General features: G+C 40.1%; 1 protein-coding gene across 1 annotated transcript in view; it reads left to right on the forward strand.

Moving 5' to 3' along the window:
• Positions 1–22,573, forward strand: part of IMMP1L (inner mitochondrial membrane peptidase subunit 1) — a 60,375-nt gene that overhangs the window by 36,502 nt on the left and 1,300 nt on the right. The window contains exons 2-4 of the mRNA XM_063438571.1: positions 597–721; positions 1,389–1,477; positions 6,176–6,302. Of these exons, the coding sequence (XP_063294641.1) occupies positions 617–721; positions 1,389–1,477; positions 6,176–6,302 (321 nt within the window). The 5' untranslated portion in view covers positions 597–616. The remainder of the gene's footprint in view (positions 1–596; positions 722–1,388; positions 1,478–6,175; positions 6,303–22,573) is intronic.

A 22,573-nucleotide genomic window follows, 5' to 3' on the forward strand; every position in this document is an offset into this window, starting at 1 on the left:
GAAATTGTTAGAAATATATCAACATGTTGACTTGTTCAGAATCCATCATTCACTTTTGACCATCTCCCCCACTATCGTTTTTTTGGATCTCATTGAATTAAATACCCAAAATAAACCACAGAAAGCTAATTCATTAACCAGCACTCTGAAAAAGTGTTTTTTGGTGTTTGCATGCAAGGCTTGACATTACTTGCTGGTGTCAAATCAGGAAAGGCATTTGTACATAAACGTACGTTCTAGACCAGGAAAGGCAACCTTTGGCACTACAAATGTTGTGGACAATCTTTCCTAAAATACTTTCACAGCCATAATGCTGGCAAAGCACCAGAGGACATGTACTAGTCCACAAATCCTAGAATGCCCAATGTTGCCTACTCATGTTTGAAACTGTCATTGCCTTTTACATGTCACGGGCCAAAATTCTGAAGGTGTTGCCAATCAGATTCTGACGTAGTGATCAAGGCTCAAAATTTTCTTCATATAAATTGTTTATATTCTTTATTATTACATGTCAGTTGGTTTGGATTCTCTTGATTTGTGTAGACCGCAAGATCTCCTAAATTTACTGCAACAATTATGATTTCTCCTTCTTTCAGTATCTTCATAAACCACGGCCATGCTTAGAAAAGTGGTTGGAAAAACCATTGGTTTCTTCGGATATGCGATTCAATATGGCTGCATAGCGCATTGTACATTCGAATACATCGGAGAAATAGTCATCGTAAGTGTTTTATAAGTGGATTTCTGATGCATTGTTGGGGGAAAAAAAAATCATAATAATGTGCTGGGTATGTCTTGAACTCTTCCATTCTGAGCTCTGGAGGAACGATGGTATGTAAAACAACTTGTCTGTTTGTTTTATAGGATAGTCTTCCCAATAAACATTGATCTAATGGAACAAAACAGAATATTAACTTCATAAGCAACACTTTCTACAGTGTCGTATTCTCACACAGACCTTATGAGCCACACTGTCTGCTGCATGTCTTATTATCCACACAATTCTACCACTCTCACATGCCTAACTAGCATCCCATATACACACACACACACACACACCACACTCTCATTATTCACAAATAAGTAGGCTGTCACATAAATACACATATATGGATAAACACTTGCCAATTACATTGAATTCCTTTAGCTGGTTTTGTAATTTCTGGCTTTGGGTTTCTTCTTACACTCACACATTGTATCCCTTCCTTATGGGGCTGTGTAGGAGTGGGTGGGTTCCCAGTAGCCTTACTTGTTTTAACCCACAGGGTCTAGTCAGGGGAAACTATATAGCCATTCAAAATGCTATTCTCAAAAATGTCAGCTGTATCTTGAAACCATGATTTAAAACCGTATTTCTAAAAATGTTTTTATTAATTTTTACTTTTCAGTGTTCTGGACCCTCTATGGAACCAACCATAAGGAATTATGATGTTTTACTTTGTGACAATTTGAGTCGACACCTTTATTCAATACATAAGTAAGTGACCCTCCGTTAATGATAGCGGCTGATTAAATAATAAAAGTTCACTGACAACAGACCTTACAGTAACACAAAATGAGTGACGGAGGTGTTAAGTTATCCTTACACACCAGCTATGGATTACATTTCCCAAAATACATTGTGGAAATACAGTTTGCAGTAGCCAGAGAACCAAAGGTATATCATTTCCCATATAGGTGTCGCTGAATTAAACAAAGCTGTATTTTGTTGCTTTCTTCATCGGTGCATGAAGCTCATAAAGGCAATACTCTTGTTTAGTAGTAGTTACCTCTGTAGTCATACTTGTATATCATCCATCGACATCCGGCAAACACCTATTATTTAGTAACACTGGCAGTATTTGACCGATAATTGGAGGAAAATGAGATACCCTTCCTTACGTCCTGATATCCTCCCCTTCCTATGTACTTTATAAGTGAGACTGTAGGAATGAATGTGCTCCGGGGATCTCAACTTAAAGGACCTTTCCATCTTCTGTAAATTCTAAAGGCATTCCTCTACATCCTACTGCTTATTCCTTTCCCTTCATGTTTTCATTTCCATTCTTCACTAAATTAAGAAAACAGTGAAGAGTGTTAAGGAAGAGTGGCACTCCAGTTTTACATCTATTCTAAAATAATCATTAACGTCAAGCATTAAGAAATTGCATTCTAGCCCATATCAAACTCTCTTGCAAGTTGTCTCTTTTCCATCCTTTTTGGACCGATACTGAAGATTCCAGAAGGAAAGGACTGTTTGTCTACAGTCTTTTTGCTCTAAGAGCTAGAAGCTATTCGGAGTAGAGGTTCCTGTCTCACTAGAGATCCTGCAGCTTACCCATACTGGAAATCCCTAGTAGGTCACTAACCAAGAGTCACTAACTCCTTTATCCTGACACAGACAGATCTCTAATCGTCTATCGCTCAACCATGAGAATGCAGTTAGAATAAAATAAAGACAGTGGAACAATTGGTTGCCATCTCACAATGAGGGATGGAATGTAGATACTTCCATATGAACTAGGCCAGATTTCCCATTGTACAGATTAGACACTTGCCTACATGTGCCTGTCATGTAGGGGGCACCTGTATTCAGCACTCATATTGTGCCTTTTTGGGGCTCAAGTGGGCTGGTGAGGGGTGGGATCAGTACCAGAAGTCTTAACCATAGAAACATAGAATGTGACGGCAGATAAGAACCATTCGGCCCATCTAGTCTGCCCAATTTTCTAAATACTTTCATTAGTCCCTGGCCTTATCTTATAGTTAGGATAGCCTTATGCCTATCCCACGCATGCTTAAACTCCTTTACTGTGTTAACCTATACCGCTTCAGCTGGAAGGCTTTTCCATGCATCCACTACCCTCTCCGTAAAGTAATACTTCCTGATATTTTTACCAGTGTCCTCAGTAGTCCAGTCAGCATTTTATGCTTTATAGGGTGTAAAACTCAATGCTCTCAATGTCTGTGTGTGCGGCTGGACCGGAAGTGGAAGGGATCACTTCCTATCAGCCTCTCACACAGGAAATGCCTTGCAGGAGGAGTAGGGACAGCACAGAGCGATGCACACGGTGTAACGGCTACTGAAGCCCAACAATCAATCACTGGACTATAGACACCATGGGGGATGAGTACTTAGCAAACAATCTTTCAAACTCCACGTGCCCTAAACACCCCTTTTCCCTTACCCTTAATTTAATCTCTCCCAAAACCTAAACTAACTCTTTCCTTAGTCCCACAGGTCTTCACCTGAAAAAAATATATATACATATAGATAAAATAACCCTACACTGCCTGGCCAAAAGAAAAGTCGCCACCAATAAAAGGTAGCACACTCTAATATTTTGTTGGACCGCCTTTAGCTTTGATTAAGGCATGCATTCGATGTGGCATTGTTTCAATAAGCTTCTGCAATGTCGCAAGATTTATTTCCATCCAGTGTTGCATTCATTTTTTCACCAAGATCTTGTATTGATGATGGGAGAGTCGGACCACTGCGCAAAGCCTTCTCCAGCACATCCCACAGATTCTCAATGGGGTTAAGGTCTGGCCTCTGTGGTGGCCAATCCATGTGTGAAAATGATGTCTCATGCTCCCTGAGCCACTCTTTCACAATTTGAGCCTGATACATCCAGGCATTGTCATCTTGGAATATGCCGTGCCATCAGGGAAGAAAAAATCCATTGATGGAATAACCTGGTCATTCAGTATATTCAGGTAGTCGGCTGGCCTCATTCTTTGGGCACATAATGTTGCTGAACCTAGACCTGACCAACTGCAGCAACCAATCATAGCACTGCCCCCACAGGCTTGTACAGTAGGCACTAGGCATGATGGGTGCATCACTTCATGTGCCTCTCTTCTTACCCCGATGCGCCCATCACTGGTGGTTCCCCACTACCCTTACAGTTTTTAATAATGCATTTGATGGTTCTTATCCCAATTTTAGTAGTTTCTGCAATCTCCTTAGATGTTTTCTCTGCTTGATTCATGCCATTGATTTCTTCTCAAACAGACCAAGATCTTTTCCACGACTATGGGATGTGTCTTTCGACATGGTTGTTGAATAACTTGTTGCCAGCTGAAAGATAATTGCCTGTGCAGTATCCATGCAATAGGAGGCTCTTTTGCCTACTTGCTTAGTTAAATCCAGGTGGTGACTTTTTTTTTTGGCCAGGCTGTGTGTGTGTGTGTGTGTGTATGCACAGTGTGTGTATCTGTGTATGTATGTGTATAATCTTAACCTCAGGTTTAACATTTCTTAAACACTAAGCAATCTATGTAGCCCAGCTCTTAAAATCCAGTCATGTAGTGCAGCGCTTGAATGTGAATAAACATCAGTTATACAAATTTTAAGTGTCCGTGAATACAGTGCATATAATGAAACAATAGAAGGTTTAAAGGGACACTATAATCATCCGTACATCTACAGCTCAATGTAGTTGTTCTGGTTTCTATAGCTTGTCCCTGCAAGCATTTTATAGAGAAGGCGGTGTTTACTGCCTATTAATACCTCTGGCAGTCACTGAAATGGCCACTAGAGGTGCTTCAAGTGTCAGTGCTGCACAATACTTCCACGCTCACCGTGAATGGTGCTGAAATATCCCCATAAAGATGCATGCGCGGTAGCCTCCGCTCCTATTGGGAAACATTGATTGACTGAGATCATCACTTCTGATGATGTCAACCAGGAAGGCACAGCCAGCAACAGCAGACTGTAATAAAGGTACGATTTTACTATATTTAAAGGAGGCTAGATAGTGTTTTTAACAATACAGGGTCAACGATACATGTTTGTGTTCCTGACCCTATAGTGTTCCTTTAATAATCAGTGTAGTGAAAATAAATGCAAAAAAAACATCCAATTCAGTATAAAATATTATTTCTCCCTAATATTTGATGTCCCTTTTAAAGTGCCACAACAAACAACATAAATCCATGAAGTGCTATAATACTGAGCAGCTATGAGGCATTCACAAAGATTGTAACCTCAAAAATGACGTACAATAGTGCAGATAGTATAATAAGACATGTATGTACAATTAAGCCCCCCAAAAAAACCTTCCCACCCACATGAAGCAGAGCCAAAGAGTCGGCTCTATTTATTTCCGCCTGGGAGCCATTCAGGGTTACGCTCCATCCGTCTTGGGGTAATGATGGTGTATTCCTCTGTAATAAAATTGAATAGAAGTTATATAGTACGGTGTGTTTATACATCTCCTATGACATAAAGATTAAAAAGTAATGCATGATCCAGAGCCTCCGATTTTGGGCTGTATTTCAGTTAGTATTTTGTGAAGGGAGACATCCCCCCAAATGATGTAGTAGGATGAAGGCAATTACTCCAGTGTTGGATGAAAACATATTTTAACATTTATTATATCAATAAAATTACAACATATTGATTTAATAAGTCAAACCTATTGTTTAAAATGTTTTTATATCCAATGCTGGAGTATTGACTTCATCCTACTATATTATTTTGAGGGACATCTTCCATCACAAAAGAGCAATGTAGACATGTATGCCGTTCAGCATTTAATTCCCTCAGTGGTGGCCTGTCCTTAGTGTGACTTGTCTTCAGACTGGTTATCTTAAGTCTTGCCTTTGTCTCTGTATCACAAAGAAGCGTGACTTTTTATTAATATGAGAGCGTGCGCTGTGGGCATCACACATTGTACTTTTTTATCTCCAGCCTATACCTATCGTGTGGCTTTTTCACAGAAGTAAAAAAAACTAAACTGGATATGCCAACACGCTGTCGTTTGTTTAAGTTAAACAAGAGGCCCGCACCATTCTTCTTCCATATTTTCAATTGGCAATCTTCTCTTAATATTTGTTTTTCCCTTTAATCTTCATCTGCCCGTGGCAGCTGGTACTCTGTATCCTAGGCTAGAAGATGGGGGTTTCAGTCCCAACAGAGCTGACACTGCTACCGTTGGCGTTCTGTCTTTTTTTTTTTTTGTTCCTGCATCATTGGAGCAGCGCTCGTGCTAGTTTAAGCTTTGGCATGTAATCAGAATAACAGGTGCAGATCTATTTTTATTTATTTATTTTTCCTTTTTCTATGAGTTCCAACTTTATCCTGAATTTGTCCTCAACTTATCCTAAGGTCTGCATATGTTTCACGACCATGCTACATCCAATGTTTGTTTTAAAATGCGTCATGTTCTGTATGCTTACGTCTGTTTCTTAGGGGAGATATCATAATTGCAAAAAGCCCAAACAGGCCAGAAATCAACATCTGTAAAAGGGTAATTGGATTGGAAGGTGACAAAATATGTACCAGCAGCCCATCAGACCTCATCAAGAGACACAGTTATGTAAGTACTACTCCATGTTTGTGTTCTTGCACTCTGCACTTCACTAATTTAATTCTGAGCCCCGTCTGCTTTTTTACAAACAGACTTCCTTTTTGGGCCTTCTATCCTTAAAGGTACACTGTAGGCATCCAGACAACTTTAGCCCATTTGAAGTGGTCTGGGTGACAACTCCCATCACCCTTAACCCTACAAGTGTCTACCAGACCGCCACTAGAGGGACTTCCGGCTTCTTAGACTACTTGGTCTATGCATGAAAACATCCAGCGTCGCTGGAATCCCCATAGGAAAGCACTGAATAATGCTTTCCTATGGGATGATCTAATGCTGGCGCGGCAAGTGTCGCACATGCATGTTAGGTCTCCCCTGCCAGCGCAGAGGGACATCGGTGCTGGATTCAGGCAAGTCACTGAAAGTGTTTTAACACCTTCAGCGATGTGGGATGGGGGGGGGAGCTACATTTATGTCTTGGAATTGTGTAGCAGTTATTCTATAGGAAAATTGCCATTTGATTTATTTGAGTAAAAACAGAACATAAAGAGGAAAAATACCAAGTGAATAGGAAGAAAAGAAAACGGAATAGGCGCTCACTACAGTATGATACAGGGTAGAACTGGGCTGCAGTAACTAGTACAAGGATTCCCAAACCTTGTGGATAATAGAATGTAGAAGAAAGGAGAAAGAAAACGCACCCAAGGGTTATGTACAAAACTTGATACGTACACAGGTCTCAGAGTTATATACGCAATAGACCTCAAATAAAACAGAAGAAACCATAATGGTGCAATAAAGTATATACAGTGAGTGATGTGTGATCTTATGTGATTACACTCACATTTAATTGAGCTATCTCAGAGCTCAACTGTTTCAGCGCATGGACAGAACAATCCCCGTCTAAGGATATATGGTGATATAGGCGTCCCAAATGGAGTGCGGTATGTAGAACATATATAGGGATAAATAAAAAAATCTAAAAAAGGTGATTCAATGGTGAGATAAATATTTGTGAATGTGAAATAAGGTAGATAATGTAATGTAGTCACATTTACCAGAGCAGGACTTGCTCTGGTATATACCGCGTTGGTGGTATAATCCCCACCTAGGAATATGATGATGCCAGGAAGTATTGGATGGAAAAATAAAAGTGTAAATATAAATGTAAAAAACACTATTTATAGACCATATAAAATGTTACATTATTACCGTATATACTCGAGTATAAGCCGAGTTTTTCAGCACATTTTTTGTGCTGAAAAACCGGAACTCGGCTTATACTCGAGTCAATAGTCCGTATTATGGCAATTTGCATTGCCATAATACAGACTGGGGGGAGAGGGGGCTGGCAGAGCTGTAACTTACCTGTCCTGCAGCTCCTGTCAGCTCCCTCCTCCTCCGCGCCGTCCGTTCAGCACCTCGGTCAGCTCCCACTGTAAATCTCGCGAGAGCCGCGGCTCTCGCGAGACTTACAGTGTGAGCTGACAGAAGAGCTGCACGGACGGCGCGGAGGAGGAGGAAGCTGACAGGAGCTGCAGGAAAGGTAAGTTACAGCTCTGCCAGCCCCCTCTCCCCCCCCACTGAACTGCCAATGCTGGACCACCAGGGAGTAAGAGCCCCCCTCCCTGGCCAGCTAGCAAGCAAGGAGGGGGGACGAAAATAATACTACAAATATTATAAAAAAAAATATTATTATTATTAAAAGTATTACTAATAATAATAATGAAAAATTATTAAAAAAATAATAAAAAAAAATAATTAAAAAAAAGTTAATATAACAAAAAAATAATTAGTATTAAAATAATAAAAATGCCCACCCCCACCAAGCCTCTGCATCACACACACACACACACTGCACTCATACACACACACTGCACTCATACACACACACTGCACTCATACACACACACACTGCACTCATACACACACACACTGCACTCATACACACACACACACTGCACTCATACACACACACACACTGCACTCATACACACACACACACTGCACTCATACACACACACACTGCACTCATACACACACACTGCACTCATACACACACACTGCACTCATACATACACACTGCACTCATACACACACACACACACACTGCACTCATACACACACGCACACTGCACTCATACACACACACTGCACTCATACACACACACTGCACTCATACACACACACACACTGCACTCATACACACACACACACACACACTGCACTCATACACACACTGCACTCATACACACACACACACACTGCACTCATACACACACACACACACTGCACTCATACACACACACACTGCACTCATACACACACACACACTGCACTCATACACACACACACACACTGCACTCATACACACACACACACACTGCACTCATACACACACACACACTGCACTCATACACACACACACACTGCACTCATACACACACACACACTGCACTCATACACACACACACACTGCACTCATACACACACACACACTGCACTCATACACACACACACACTGCACTCATACACACACACACACTGCACTCATACACACACATACACACACACACTGCACACACACACACTGCACACACTGCACTCCTACACACACACTGCACTCCTACACACACACTGCACTCCTACACACACACACACTGCACTCATACACACACACACTGCAAATAAATATTCAATTAATATAATTTTTTTAGGATCTAATTTTATTTAGAGATTTACCAGTAGCTGCTGCATTTCCCACCCTAGTCTTATACTCTAATCAATAAGTTTTCCCAGTTTTTTGGGGTAAAATTAGGGGCCTCGGCTTATATTCGGGTCGGCTTATACTCGAGTATATACGGTATATAAGTACTTTACATTGATTACCTGCATGATCTTTGACAGTCAAGTAGTTCATCAGACTAGAGAAAGGAGTAAGCCAGGATAGTCATTGGAAAGATGTATTTAATTAAAGAGACACTGTAGGCACTACAGCCTGCTGTGGTAGTTATGGTGCCAATAGTTCCTTGGCACTTTCTCTGGGTAGGTTATCAAACAATTTAAAAAAAAAAAGGTTTGACTGCTAGGCTGCGTCATCCTGGGTGCCCGCAGCTGCACTACATGCTTATCCTGCAAAGAAAATCTGGTTTGCTCCACTTGACTCATGGGAGACATCCAGCTAGTTCTGTATGGTAGGAGAACGTGGAGGCTGCGTCTGTGTACCCCGGGATCGCATGTGAGTTATCAAACCGTTTGACAAATTTCTCTGGTTGCACATCAGGGCACTCCTCACACCATATTACAAAATATTGCACACAGGCTATAGTACATATAACTTTATTTATTTTTAAATCCTAATAAATGTGGGAACCTGGAGTGACCGTTTAATGTAACCGTACACATTTCAGCAGCAAACAAGCAAAAGTCTGACAGCGAGTAACAGGTTGCTTTACCTGTAGAACCGTATGTGATAAAGAACTAGGATACATCCATTTCTCAGCAACGCTGCTACTAATCAATGGCAGGGAGCCCTTAATGTGTTTGTCTCGTGTGTGGAGAGGTGTGCAAAGCTGTTTACTTTCCCTGTAAAGTGATGGCGTCCCCTCTGCTGGGATCCTTAAGTCCTTCTGCAACGTCTAGAGAGAACCCAATTCTAAAGATAAATGACTCCATTATTTACACTTCAGAATTGGCCTTCAATGTGCAGAGTGGCTCACAGAAAGGAGATCTGAAGGTGGGTAAACCCCATGTATAGAACTGACCATATTTGGAGAGTGCTTTGCTTCAATTTAAAATTAATTGTTCTAAACCGATATGAAACCTGTTCAACCTAATTTCTATTACCTAGGTCCGTGATAACAAGTGTTGTTACTGTAGAAAATTCTGAACTACACTCCCCACAACACTCAGCCCCCCCCCCCCCCCCTTTAGCCTAACTGGGCATCATGGGAGAGTTTGTTTGCTGTGCCACTGCTAGGCATCACTGACCTACATTAATAATGCTATTGAACAGGCGCTCAGTGGGAATACTGATCCAACCGTTAGACCGGAGAGGACAGATCTATCGAACTTTAGTTATTGATTCTTCCAAGGGAGAAAAATTGGCTACGAGCCGTAGACATCTTATCATGTGACTTTACAAATAACATGCTGTGAACCCAATCAAACTTGTACCAAGTTCTAATGAATTGTACCTGTCATCTGATGCCGTCAACTCTTTCATCATTTTTCAGTTTCATCAAGAAAGGCAACACCTGTGGTTTATTCACAAAAGCTCCTTTTTTGTGAAACAAGACACCCGCAGGCTACGAAGCAATTACATTTGTTGCTTGTTCAAAAGTGGGAAGTATTTAAATAGACCTCAGTAGGGATAGCTGGGAACGAAAGATTGACTTCTTTTATATTAGGCAGATTATGTTGTTTTTTTTTTTCCCACTACCTATTTCTCGTCTACACCTTTTGCGAAAAACCACAAAACACAAACCTTTTTTCTTTTTGGCATGGAAGAGCTGAAATTATACATAAATTAGAGCCCAACCCTGAACCAATGGGGCGAGCACATCAAACCACTACCTTTTTGCTGATCTGTCATCTTATAGGAATTTTAATCATTTTTAGGGTTTTCTAGAAACTTTATAGTACTGTCAAAGGGACACTCTAAGCGGTATTTCTTCAGAATTAGTGCACACAGCTTTACAAGTCAATCCTGGTCACTTCCAGGAGCTGTGCTGTTAGTGCTTACAACACAGCTTCCGCAAGGGACCGACCTGAATGTGGTCACACCCTCCCAGTGATTCTAACTCGGTCGGTCGAGACTTCACCTAATTTTTTTTAATAAGCGCCAACAAATTCTGCAGCGCTTAGAGGGTGGGCAGGGAGTGTAGCCAGATAAAGGAAGAAAAAAAAAAACAAACAGGAAAATGGTGAGGACTTAAGTAACTTTTACCATTACCATTGAATAAAACATTGGAAATCAACTAAAACTTCAGTATTTTTTTTTTTATTTTTTTTAATGAAATGCTCCATATTTTTATTTTTTTATTTTTAAATGCAAATTAAATATTTTGCTAATGTTCACATAATCCAGTTCTCACAAGCCACGGTCAGGGCAAACATGGCAATTCATGAGAAGAAATATAAACATTGCGTCTATGCTGACTGCCAGGTGGACAGAGTTTATAACGGCGATTGACAGGGAACTCAGACAGACGACCAGTTGCAGGATAAAGTGATGTGGATTTCTATATTTTAAATTGTATTTTAAACCATTTACAAATCCATATATATGAAATATACTGATACTTAAAAATCCTTGATGGGACGGGGCCTGCTAGCTGACCAAGATGGTCGCATGTTGCTGGAGTTCCTCAGGGAAACCCTTTTTACCAAGTCTAATCCTGGACAGTAGCATCATATTTTCAGCACACATACATACAAAAGGTGGAGTTTCAGAGTAATATTTCAGCAGATATTCCTCCTATGACTCGAATGGTATGCGCCTTTGGACTATTTCAGGATGTCCAAATCCTTCTTTTCCAAAATGATGTATGTTTTCCTTCTCCCTCTTGGCCGGCTCCACAGTGTATAAATGCCAGGTAAGAGATTTCTGTAGGAAAAGGTGCTTTATTAATCCAAATAAAAATTCAAAACTAAAAACAAAATCATACCAGAACAATATCTAGATAAACTGTATAGTTTGTAACAGTGTCCAAAACGCGTTTCGCCTTATAGAACAGGCTTCCTCAGTTGGCTGTCATGTAATCAGTTTGGTATTCCTCGCTTTAAATAGCCCGCTCATTCATTCGGATTCTGGTGTTCATTTCCGGGTTGCGTCTAATGGAACACAACGTGCGTTCCAGCGTTATTTTTCCTCATTCCACTTCTGGGTATGACGTTTCCGGTCGGCTCTTTTAGTCAAATCTGGAAACTTTATTAATATTTAACAGTCCAATCATATCTATGAAGCGTATTAATCAATTTGTACCCTATTTTTGATAATAGGAATAAAGATTGATACCTTAAATGCTTGATTTGAAGTTTCATAGCCTTCCATATATTTATGTAGTTGTGTATAAGTCCTATTACTAAAACAAGATAATTAAAATATTTAAAAGGGCACATACATGTTTACATAATGGCATTCTTTAAATGGATGCATATTTTCAATGGTATAAATTTGCACACACAAAGATATATACAATTAGATAAATATCAATAAAATTAATAACTAGATTGTTTCAGAGGATAGAAGAACACTATAAAGTTAATCTATTCTGATGTGTATACAAGTGTCCTAAAATAAACTCTATTAAAACATCATAGATGATATAAAAAAGATTTAATTCATAAAATGACATAACTCAAAATGCTTGTTTAGTCCCTGCGGCATCATAGTATTAAAATAAAAATAAAAAATTCATTTCTTCCATCCCTATTTTTTTTCATATCTCCTCCCCTCCAATCTTTTTGAACAAGTTTGATGGCACTAAACATCCCTTCAGGGTTTTGGTTGTGAGCTGTTTTAAAATAGTTTGAGACGCTATGTGCCTCTAATCCATTTTTTATATTTCTTGTGTGTTCTGCTATCCTTGTGTTCAGGCACCGGATTGTTCTGCCTACATATAGGAGATTGCATGGACATTTTAGAATCTAAATTACTCCTTTGGAATAGCACGTTAAGTGATCTTTAATTTCACATTTTTGATTTATAATAGGTTCCATATCTATTATGTGCCTTTTTTTATTTTTAGTGTTCCTACAAGCCAGGCATTGCCCACATCCATAAAAACCTTTGCTCATACTTAAATTATTAACTCGTGTTATTCCTTTATCGCTACTTTGTACTAAGGTGTTTTTAAGGGTTTTAGCTCCTCTATAAATTATTTTAGGTTTTTCCGGTAAAATAGTTTTAAGAATTGGGTCGTCTTGTAAAATGTGCCAATGCTTATATATAATTTTATTTACTTTTCTATTATTCCCATTAAAACTGCAGATAAACGGGATCCTACTATTGCCCCATTTATGGTCTTTCTTTTTCTCTTTATAAGTTAGTAGTTTTTCTCTTGGTATTTTAAAAACACTCTCTAAAGCTGTCTGGAGTTTAGTTTCTTCATATCCCTTTTGTAAGAATGGAGTCTTAATCCTACTTGCTTGTGTTATATAGCCTTGATCGTTAGAGCAGTTTCGTCTAATTCTTACGAATTGACCTCTAGGGGCATTTGAAACCAAGGAGTCTGATGGCAGCTTTCTTTCCCAATAGTAGGATCCCGGGCAATAGTAGGATCCCGTTTATCTGCAGTTTTAATGGGAATAATAGAAAAGTAAATAAAATTATATATAATCATTGGCACATTTTACAAGACGACCCAATTCTTAAAACTATTTTACCGGAAAAACCTGAAATAATTTATAGAGGAGCTAAAACCCTTAAAAACACCTTAGTACAAAGTAGCGATAAAGGAATAACACGAGTTAATAATTTAAGTATGAGCAAAGGTTTTTATGGATGTGGGCAATGCCTGGCTTGTAGGAACACTAAAAATAAAAAAAGGCACATAATAGATATGGAACCTTTTATAAATCAAAAATGTGAAATTAAAGATCATTTAACGTGCTATTCCAAAGGAGTAATTTAGATTCTAAAATGTCCATGCAATCTCCTATATGTAGGCAGAACAATCCGGTGCCTGAACACAAGGATAGCAGTTTTCTATCCATTCACCTCCATTTTGTGTGCATATTTTGTTATATTTTCAGCACAACCTGCATATTGCTACCCCATAGTGTTTTGGCCTGCTTTGGCTTGGCTTCCGTAGACACAGCACACTGCAGAGCTTTTTGCGGCCTGCAGACGTACTCAAGGCGGGGGAGGCGGCCGATCCTCTGCCTGAGTTTGAAAATAGTCCATTCTTGGACCCGGTTCTCCTCCCACCCTGGCCCGACTGGTGTTATCCCGGTGCCCATTGGCACACTATCATGGCCTACTATGAGCAGCACCCACAGCGACTCAAGAGGTGGCCTACAGCTTAAGATGGTTGTCTCACTGCAGCCTAATGCTTCACAGACCATACCAGAGCCATCCCACTATGATGACACATTTCTGCATGCCTTTGACAGGCTGTGCGCCCAATTCTGGGCAAAGCTGAGTGCTCACCACTCCTCCTTCCAGCCAGGGCAGAGTCTCCAGGATCCAACCTGCGGGCCAACACCCCGTGAAGGGGCTTCGCCCAGGCAAGCATAGCCGGACATCGCAGCCGAAGCTAGGTGGTGAGGAGAGGAAAGCAGGGGCTGCGGCTGATGCGGGCTTGTGGCATACCGCTTGTTAAACCCTGCTGCTATGTCCCGGCTCAGCACATCAGAGGAGGTTCACTTTAAAAATGCGCACCGCATTGTCTGAGGGTCCCCGTTCAGCGAGGCATACTGTGTGCATCGGGGAGGTCAGGGAGTCCTGTTCGGGCAGATGATCATTGTTTGACTCATGGAGGCACAAAGCTAGCCCACATCACCAGAGGTGCAAAGGACTCTCTCGAATCCCTATGGCATTAGCCTCACATAGACGGGCATCGGCTGGGCAGGCCCAGTGAAACACTGTGACTATGATTATTTCTTGTTTGGGCAAAAGGCTATCATTGTGTCGGCCTAAAGCTTATTTTCATTATTGTTCTATTGCAGTCAGCACCCAATCGCTATATTTAATTTGTTTCTGTTACTTCTTATGTACTCGCTCTTATTGTGTCCTAATTGGTAATCTGCAATATTTGAATCTATTCATCCAGTGGTTTTACCTCCTGAAACTACCCACACTTCTATATTACAGTTCTTCTTCTTCTCTCTTACCTAATAGAACTGTGCTCCAGACATCTGTTTTCTACTTTTAATATAAAAAGTGCAGTAATCTAGACATTTTAGGTTGCCACCATATCTTTTTTGGAATATATAATATTTTGCAATGTTACATTATGCACTACAAAAAATAAAGAATGGAAAAAAAATAATCCTGGACATTGACCGTTCCCCCTCAGTTTACTTTCTAGAGATACATTTTAGCCAATATCTTTAAAAATGTCTTGTTAAACTGTTAATAGGTCTTGGTATTTAGAGAAGTGTTTTTGTAACTCCTACAACCAGACACTTCCCCATGCATTACAGAAGCATCCCAGAGCTCCTAAACTCCTACATTATTATTTCAGTGGGAATACTAAAGGCAAGTATATCTTTGTGAATTATTAAAAGTGTGCTATAAGTAAAACTTGTATACCATGGCTCGACAAATCCCAGTCACCTTGGTGACTAGGAAATGCGTGTGTGTGTGTCTGTTTAGGTGACCTGTCCCCTCCAATTGCATAGGAAAGGTGTTTTAACGTGCCTTTTTTTTGCCACACCGTCCTGGCCCCGCCTCCATGACTGAAATCAGTCTTGACGATCTCAGCCAATCCAACGCTTCTCCATAGGAAAGCTGAATCAATGCATCCCTAAGGGGATTGTTAACATAGGCGTTGCACACTGTGCAGCACTGACCAAAGAAGCACCTCTAAAGGCCGTCTGAGGGACTGTCACTAGAAGTGTTGCTAAGCAGCAATGTAAACACTGTATATTCTCTAAAAAGACAGTGTTTACATTGAAAAGCAAAGCGTGCAGGGACAGGCTATAGACTTTAGAACAACTACAACATGCTGTATTGGTTCTGGTGACGTTCGTGTCCCTTTAAGAATTATATTTTTTTATGTTGAATAACCTGGTTCCTAACTTTTTTTTAGATGGCTCCTAGATTTCAAGCAAAGTTGTCAAGCCCTATTATATACAGTAGTGGAGCTCTATGAAAACTATACGCCTAAATAAAAGCGAATTCTCACTCTTGCAAAATATGGTTAAATAAAGAAGTACACCGGGAAATATAAAGAAATATATAGTGCAGATGTTATTGCTGGGGTAATTTAACAACATTATCAATGACATTATCCCAGCAAATAGTATCTGCACTATATATTTCTTTCTCTTTATTTTCCCGTCATAGTGGTGTAGATCTTTATCGACGCATACATTGCAAGCGTGAGAATGTTTTTATTTGTGTATGGTTTTTATAGCGCTCCACTACTGTATTTAAATTTTGCTTGTATCATGCTTTTAATACATTTTTTTTTGTGGAGGGCATTTCTAAAGTCGGCAACTTTTTTTTTTTTTTTTTTTTTCTTCTCTGTCCCAATCATTACTTATGACCACAATCAAAATTCAAGAGCATATCTTATGTGCAAGGGATTCATCATGACCGTCTGTTCTATAGTGGAAGATTTCTAATTTTAAACTTTTTTTCTTTTTTTTTTTTTCTTTATGCATCTTATGGAGGCCTTGACCACAGATTTGGGTATACTTTAATGTTTAAATGATGATGTAGATTTCCCAAAAGAAAAGTCTACATAGCTGTCAGTATCCGCAAAGCTAGGGAGCGAGTCAGGACCTTCTGCAACTGGGCTTCCTGGTATACACTGGTGCTAACTCGAGGAACCTGCGTGTTTAACAGTAGGAGAGGAGAGGTTGGGTGCTAACTGTTGGCAAGGAGAGCCTCTGGAACAGAGTTTAGGTGCCAAAAAGAGACTCCACCTCATCCTGATCCAAACCTCAAGACCTCCACTAACTACTCCATGTACAAGATTCTCTAATGCACATGAAACTCCAAGAAATTAAAATGCACATTATTCAAGCAAAGCCTGAGAATAAGGATTATCTAAATGCATTTGTGGCTGTATGCTATGGACCACTTATTATTCCATTCCCTGGGAACAACTTTAACAGGTTTATAATATACTATTGGACCTTTTTCTGGTCTTCTGTGATTTGTTGGTATGTGTCTGTCTGCAGAGACTTGCTAATAATGAACATTGTGTCATCATTTTAGGTAGCAAGGCCAGGTCCCTTACTTAACCTCTGCTCGTTATAGAGCCCTAACATGTTTTACATGATCTTTTCCATACGATGTACGCTGTGTGGACCTGCTGGTTGACATACGTGCTCAGCCTGTAAATGCTTCATGGCAGACTCCGTGTTTCTCTATTAAGGGCAGCAGCCATACCCCTCTCGACTGGAAATTGAGGACATTTTTTTTGTATTCTATATTTCTCTTATCATATGTTCATTCTAGAATGTTTTTTTTGTTTTTGTTTTTTTCTTTGGACGCCCTCTTTTTCTGTTTTTGTTACAGTGGGTTTGCATGGGCTTCTTCTGCGTTTGTCTTCTACCACCCCACCCTTAGCGGATCTTGTTAGCATGAAGATTATGAGGGCCCAAATTTTCACTCACCAAAGGCTAGTGGAAAGTGGAAAGTTTGAGCTCTGATTCTAGGGCAAAGTCCCAAAAATGGAGAAATCCACAAGGAATATTTAATGTCTTTCCATTGTGAGATCTTTACGTTTAGAACTTCACCACAACGTATAAGGTAAATGTAGAGAAGAGAACCATAAAAGGGGACCAAATGCACTAGTGAAATTGTGTGTCTCATGGTGTTCATTGCAGAAAGAAAGCTACCTCTGTTAGTGGTAACCTGTGACCCTTCAGTCGGTCATTGACATACCTTCCGAGGTATGGTTTATAAATTAATTTAATAGATGAGATCCTCTCCATTTGGGGGTCATACTCTAAAATGAAAAGTTTATTTCCCACAACTTTTATAAAGATATCTGTTAACTTGAAGTCAGCAAGTCAGAACAAGGTGATGGAAAAAGTAGTTTAGAGAAACGCTCTACCACAACCAATGTTCCATTTGTAGTGTATCCACCCTTGTTTCAAGATACAACATCCATGACTTTATTCTGCTAAGGATGAGAAGGCACAGGCAGCTATACAGGAAGACCAGATGGTCTTGTATATGGGGTTTTGCAGCATGCACAGATGGCGCAGCCTGCAACGTATTTCCACTACAGCCTTTTTTAGACAGAGCCATCGGAATAAGCTTTGGATAACTATACTATATATGGTTGTTTTTACAATGTGGATGATTACTGTAGAATACCAGTGGTTCCATTCCATGATTTATTTTTTTGGGGGGTGGAGGGGTGCATTTTGTTTATACCAATTTAACCTTTTATTGGCCAGAACTGGAAAGTCCAAAGGTCATTTAACAGATTTGGTTGGCAAAGCATCATGGGAGTTGTACGTCTATCACATGATCTACCTTTTGGACTTGCTTGGCCTAGACGTATCCATGTAACAAAGGCTGACAATTTTTCTTCTCATACGAATAATGATTTTGTCACATGTCCCCTGGATAGGATCATGGAATTTCTGCGCTAAGGAGTTATTCATAGTATGCATTGTAGAGGTTAACACAGTGAGGGAGTTAAAGCATGCCTGAGATCGGCATAAGGCCAGGGACCAGTGAAAGTATATAGAAAATTGGGCAGACTGGTTCTTATCTGCCGTCACATTCTATGTTTATTTATATATATATATATATATATATATATATATATATATATATATATAATGTATAATCAATGGGACCTTGGCACTCTCCTTACCAGAATTCTGGGTGCAACTCCTCATGCGTCCAAAATATAGAAAAATGAAAATCCAGGATGCACTCACAGGTCTTTCAATGGTACGATGTGATTTATCACGTAAAGATTACATACAGCAAAAAAATCGACGTTTTGATTTTTCATAAAAAAAAATATATATATATAAAATAAATAACCTCTGCACAAATCTCAGTGCTATATCTTTCTTGTGTTGCATTTAATTAAGCCTCAGGACTTTATGCATTCTGGGATGTATTTTTAGTGGAAATATGGCTTTTCAATATAAATGCGATAAAACATATGTTAGAGCAGGGAGGAGTTTGATGGGAGGGGAGGGGGGCTGGTATGTTGTAGTGGCTGAATTGGGCTAAATTGGAAAGATAGGGAAAAAAATAAGCAGTGAAAGTGAATAAGAAGAGGAGCGGATTAAAAGCCAAAGTGAAATGGAAGATGGGGGTTTATTCTCATCTTATATTTTACCCCTACTGCTCAGTTTATCAATCGTATTCCTGGATAGAATGAAAGGCAATTAAGAAGGCTTTTGCTGAGAGTAGTTGGAGTTGTAGTCCAACAGATGGAGAACCACGGGTTACTCATCCACTTGTGTAAGGTCATTCATTAATTTTGCAAATGTAGGGAGATCTTTCCTCCCCTTCCTGACGAATACCATTGCAGTGAGTTGTGGATCCCGCCTGCGCATAGACTGAACTGTGATCTTAATTAGAACTTTGACAAGCCCACTTCGATAAAATGATGAGATTATGTGTAATTGGTGTCACAGTCAATTACCATTTAGCTCATCATGAGCCTGCTAACAGGTCTAGCCTTGGTTGTGGCCTCAGGATGTTGATGAGTGTCTGCCCTCCTCATGCTGTTACTGTGACAGGAGGGCTGAATTTCACTCAACATCCTAATGACCTCTTTTGAAGTCTATTAAATTAATGACCTAGCCACACTGCTCTGCCCTCCTTATCACGGTCCCAGTATGGTTTCAGAACATTGCATACAACTTATATAGAGTAGTTATTATTAGTGTTTTTTTTTTCTTCTTTAACAGATATTATCCAGATTTGGACAAATGTGTCTGAATAGCAGTGACCTATTTTAAGGAAGACCTATTATGCGTGATGATTTTTCTTGCAAGAAAAAAAATCTGAAATAGATCTTCCCAAACTTGTAGCCAACTGGCCGACTCTCTAGTGAGACTATCTACAACACAATTCTGTCCTACATAACCGTGTGCGTGGGAAGTGAATGTCATCAATGCATTCTGAACCCCAGAACAACACTTTCAGTTTAGATATGTCTGAGAGTATTGATGTATTTACCTGAAACACTCCAATGGGAAAAATAACATATATATATATATATATATATATATTCTTAAAACTATTTTAATAGATATACACACCCCCCCCCCCCCCCCCCTCTTCCCCAATGAAAGCATGCATTTAATTATGCATTTTTTTTACTGGGGTATATCTAACAACAGCTTGCCAAAGCTCCCAGCCCAGACTTTCTGTGGCTGTCCAATCACAGGCTTCCCAATGCAGCTCAATGAGAAGTCTTTGCAAGGCAGGTGCTCTGGGCAATTTCTGCCTCTTGAGTTTCGCTCCACTGAGCTAACCAAACCAGGAAGTAACAGGACCTGATGTCGTACAGACAGAGGGTGTAACAAGGATAATTTTATAAAGTGAATCTGCACTTTTGGTAAAATAAAAACACGAGGACACACTCTTCACACATAAGACATTTCAGCAGCTAAAGTGGTGTAGGGGTCTGGCGTGTCCATTTAAGCTTCTAAAAGGGACAGTCTGTGAACCAAAATCGCTTTATTTGCATGCAGTGATTTTTGGAATTAGCTGCTGCTCCGGCATCCTTTTATTTTAAAGCCATGTAGTTTACATTTCCAATCTCCATGCCTCTTGTGACATTCGGGGTTCCAGACTAAAATAGATTTGATTGTATGTTCAGTCCTTCTCATAGAAAAGCATTCGATTTCCAGACAGTGGTTAAAGCAGAAAATACACCATATGTCCACAGTGCTTCTCTGTAAGAATAGTCATCACAGTAAAAGGATGAGGCTGCAGTGAAGTCTGTCTCAGCATTGTAGAAAATAAAAGACCTCATTAATAGAAATGATAGGAGGGGGGAGGAATGTTGCAGTAAAGTATTCCTTTAATGATGCACTATTTATCATATAAATATATTCTAACTGAAATGGTTATGGTGCCTGGAGTTCATCACACCATCCTTTCATTCAGGTGCCCATGTCCCTGCCCACCACTGGAAGTATGGCTACGATACATATTATACTCCACCATAGCCTATACCAATTCATACCTGCAATGGCCAGTTACGGCAGGCTGAGAGCAATCCGCTGACACTCTTACCTTATGGCTGTTGCCAATCACTACTCCGGCTATTACAGACGCGTTACCGCAATGGCCCAGAGGGCCTGGGTTGCTGGTGTCCAGAGACCCTTATTCAGTACTAAACTGTTTGCACACAGAATGGGGATTCTTGGTACTAGAATTACCAGAACTACAGTTTAATGTAGTAGTTCTGAAGTCTATAGCCTGTCTCTGTAGGCTCTGCAATGTAAAATCTTTTGTTTTCCTGCTCATTAACCCCCCTTGTGGCTGTCACTTGGACAGCCAATAGCTGACCTATGTTCAGCAATGCCCTGCTCTGCCTGGAAATGCTGGGCACTCCCCATAGAGATGCATTGATTCCATGCATCATCAGGAGACGGTGATTGGCGAATCATGGCATCTTGCTGCATATATTTCCTGTGGAACTCGCTTCCCTCCTCCGTTAGATGCTCACCCAGTCTCCACTCCTTCAAAATATCATTAAAAACCCACTTCTTCATAAAAGTGTATCAAATAAACGGTTAATAGCTCTGACTGATTCCTCTTCTGCAACTGTCACTAGTCTAATACTATCCTTACCTTTTTGTGTCATGTTACTCCACTCCCTCTAGCATGTAAGCTCATTGAGCAGTGCCCTCAACCCCTCTGTTCCTGTGTGTTTAACTTGTCTGGTTACAACTACATGTCTGTTCGTCCACCCATTGTAAAGCGCTGCAGAATTTGACGGTGCTCTATAAATAATATAATAATAATATGTAACAGCCTTCCAGAGTTTACCTATGGGAAAGCATTACATTGGCTGAGATCATCAAGACTGATAATCTCATCCTTGGAGATGGGACCAGCACACTGAGGGGGTTAGACACCTAAATAGCTTGTTTGTATTCCTAAAGCTTGAGTGTCTCCAGTGCTGCAGCTCTCTTCACCCCTTAACCCCCTTTATGAAATGGCTCATAATTAATGTGACTCCCATTAATCTCAGGCAGACCATAACGTGCATGTCGTTTAGGGCAGCCTTACAGTACTGTGTCTCACTGTGCATTATATTTTTACACATAGGCCTATATCTCTGTCACCCAAATTTAAGTATCGTGTGTGGGACGGAGGGGTGTCTGTTAGCGTAGTGACTGAGGGATCTGTCAGGTGTGCAGACATAGACTTTGGATTTTAGCTTCCATGAACCAGATTAGGGAGAATGTTGGGGAAGGCGATGTCCCAGAAAGTCTGATTTTTAGGAGGAGAGTCCCTGGAAGAGCCAATGTTGGTAAGATGCAGAGTATTCTGTAGCTTAACTATCTTGTCACTTCCACTCTGGGCTTACTAGTAGATCGATATTGTGTTTGACTGTCTTATGCCTTTTTTATGGTTCCCCTTTTCTTAGTGACAGAATTAAAAG

This window comes from Pelobates fuscus, chromosome 12 (genome assembly GCF_036172605.1).
Source record: "Pelobates fuscus isolate aPelFus1 chromosome 12, aPelFus1.pri, whole genome shotgun sequence".
Lineage (NCBI taxonomy): Eukaryota > Metazoa > Chordata > Amphibia > Anura > Pelobatidae > Pelobates > Pelobates fuscus.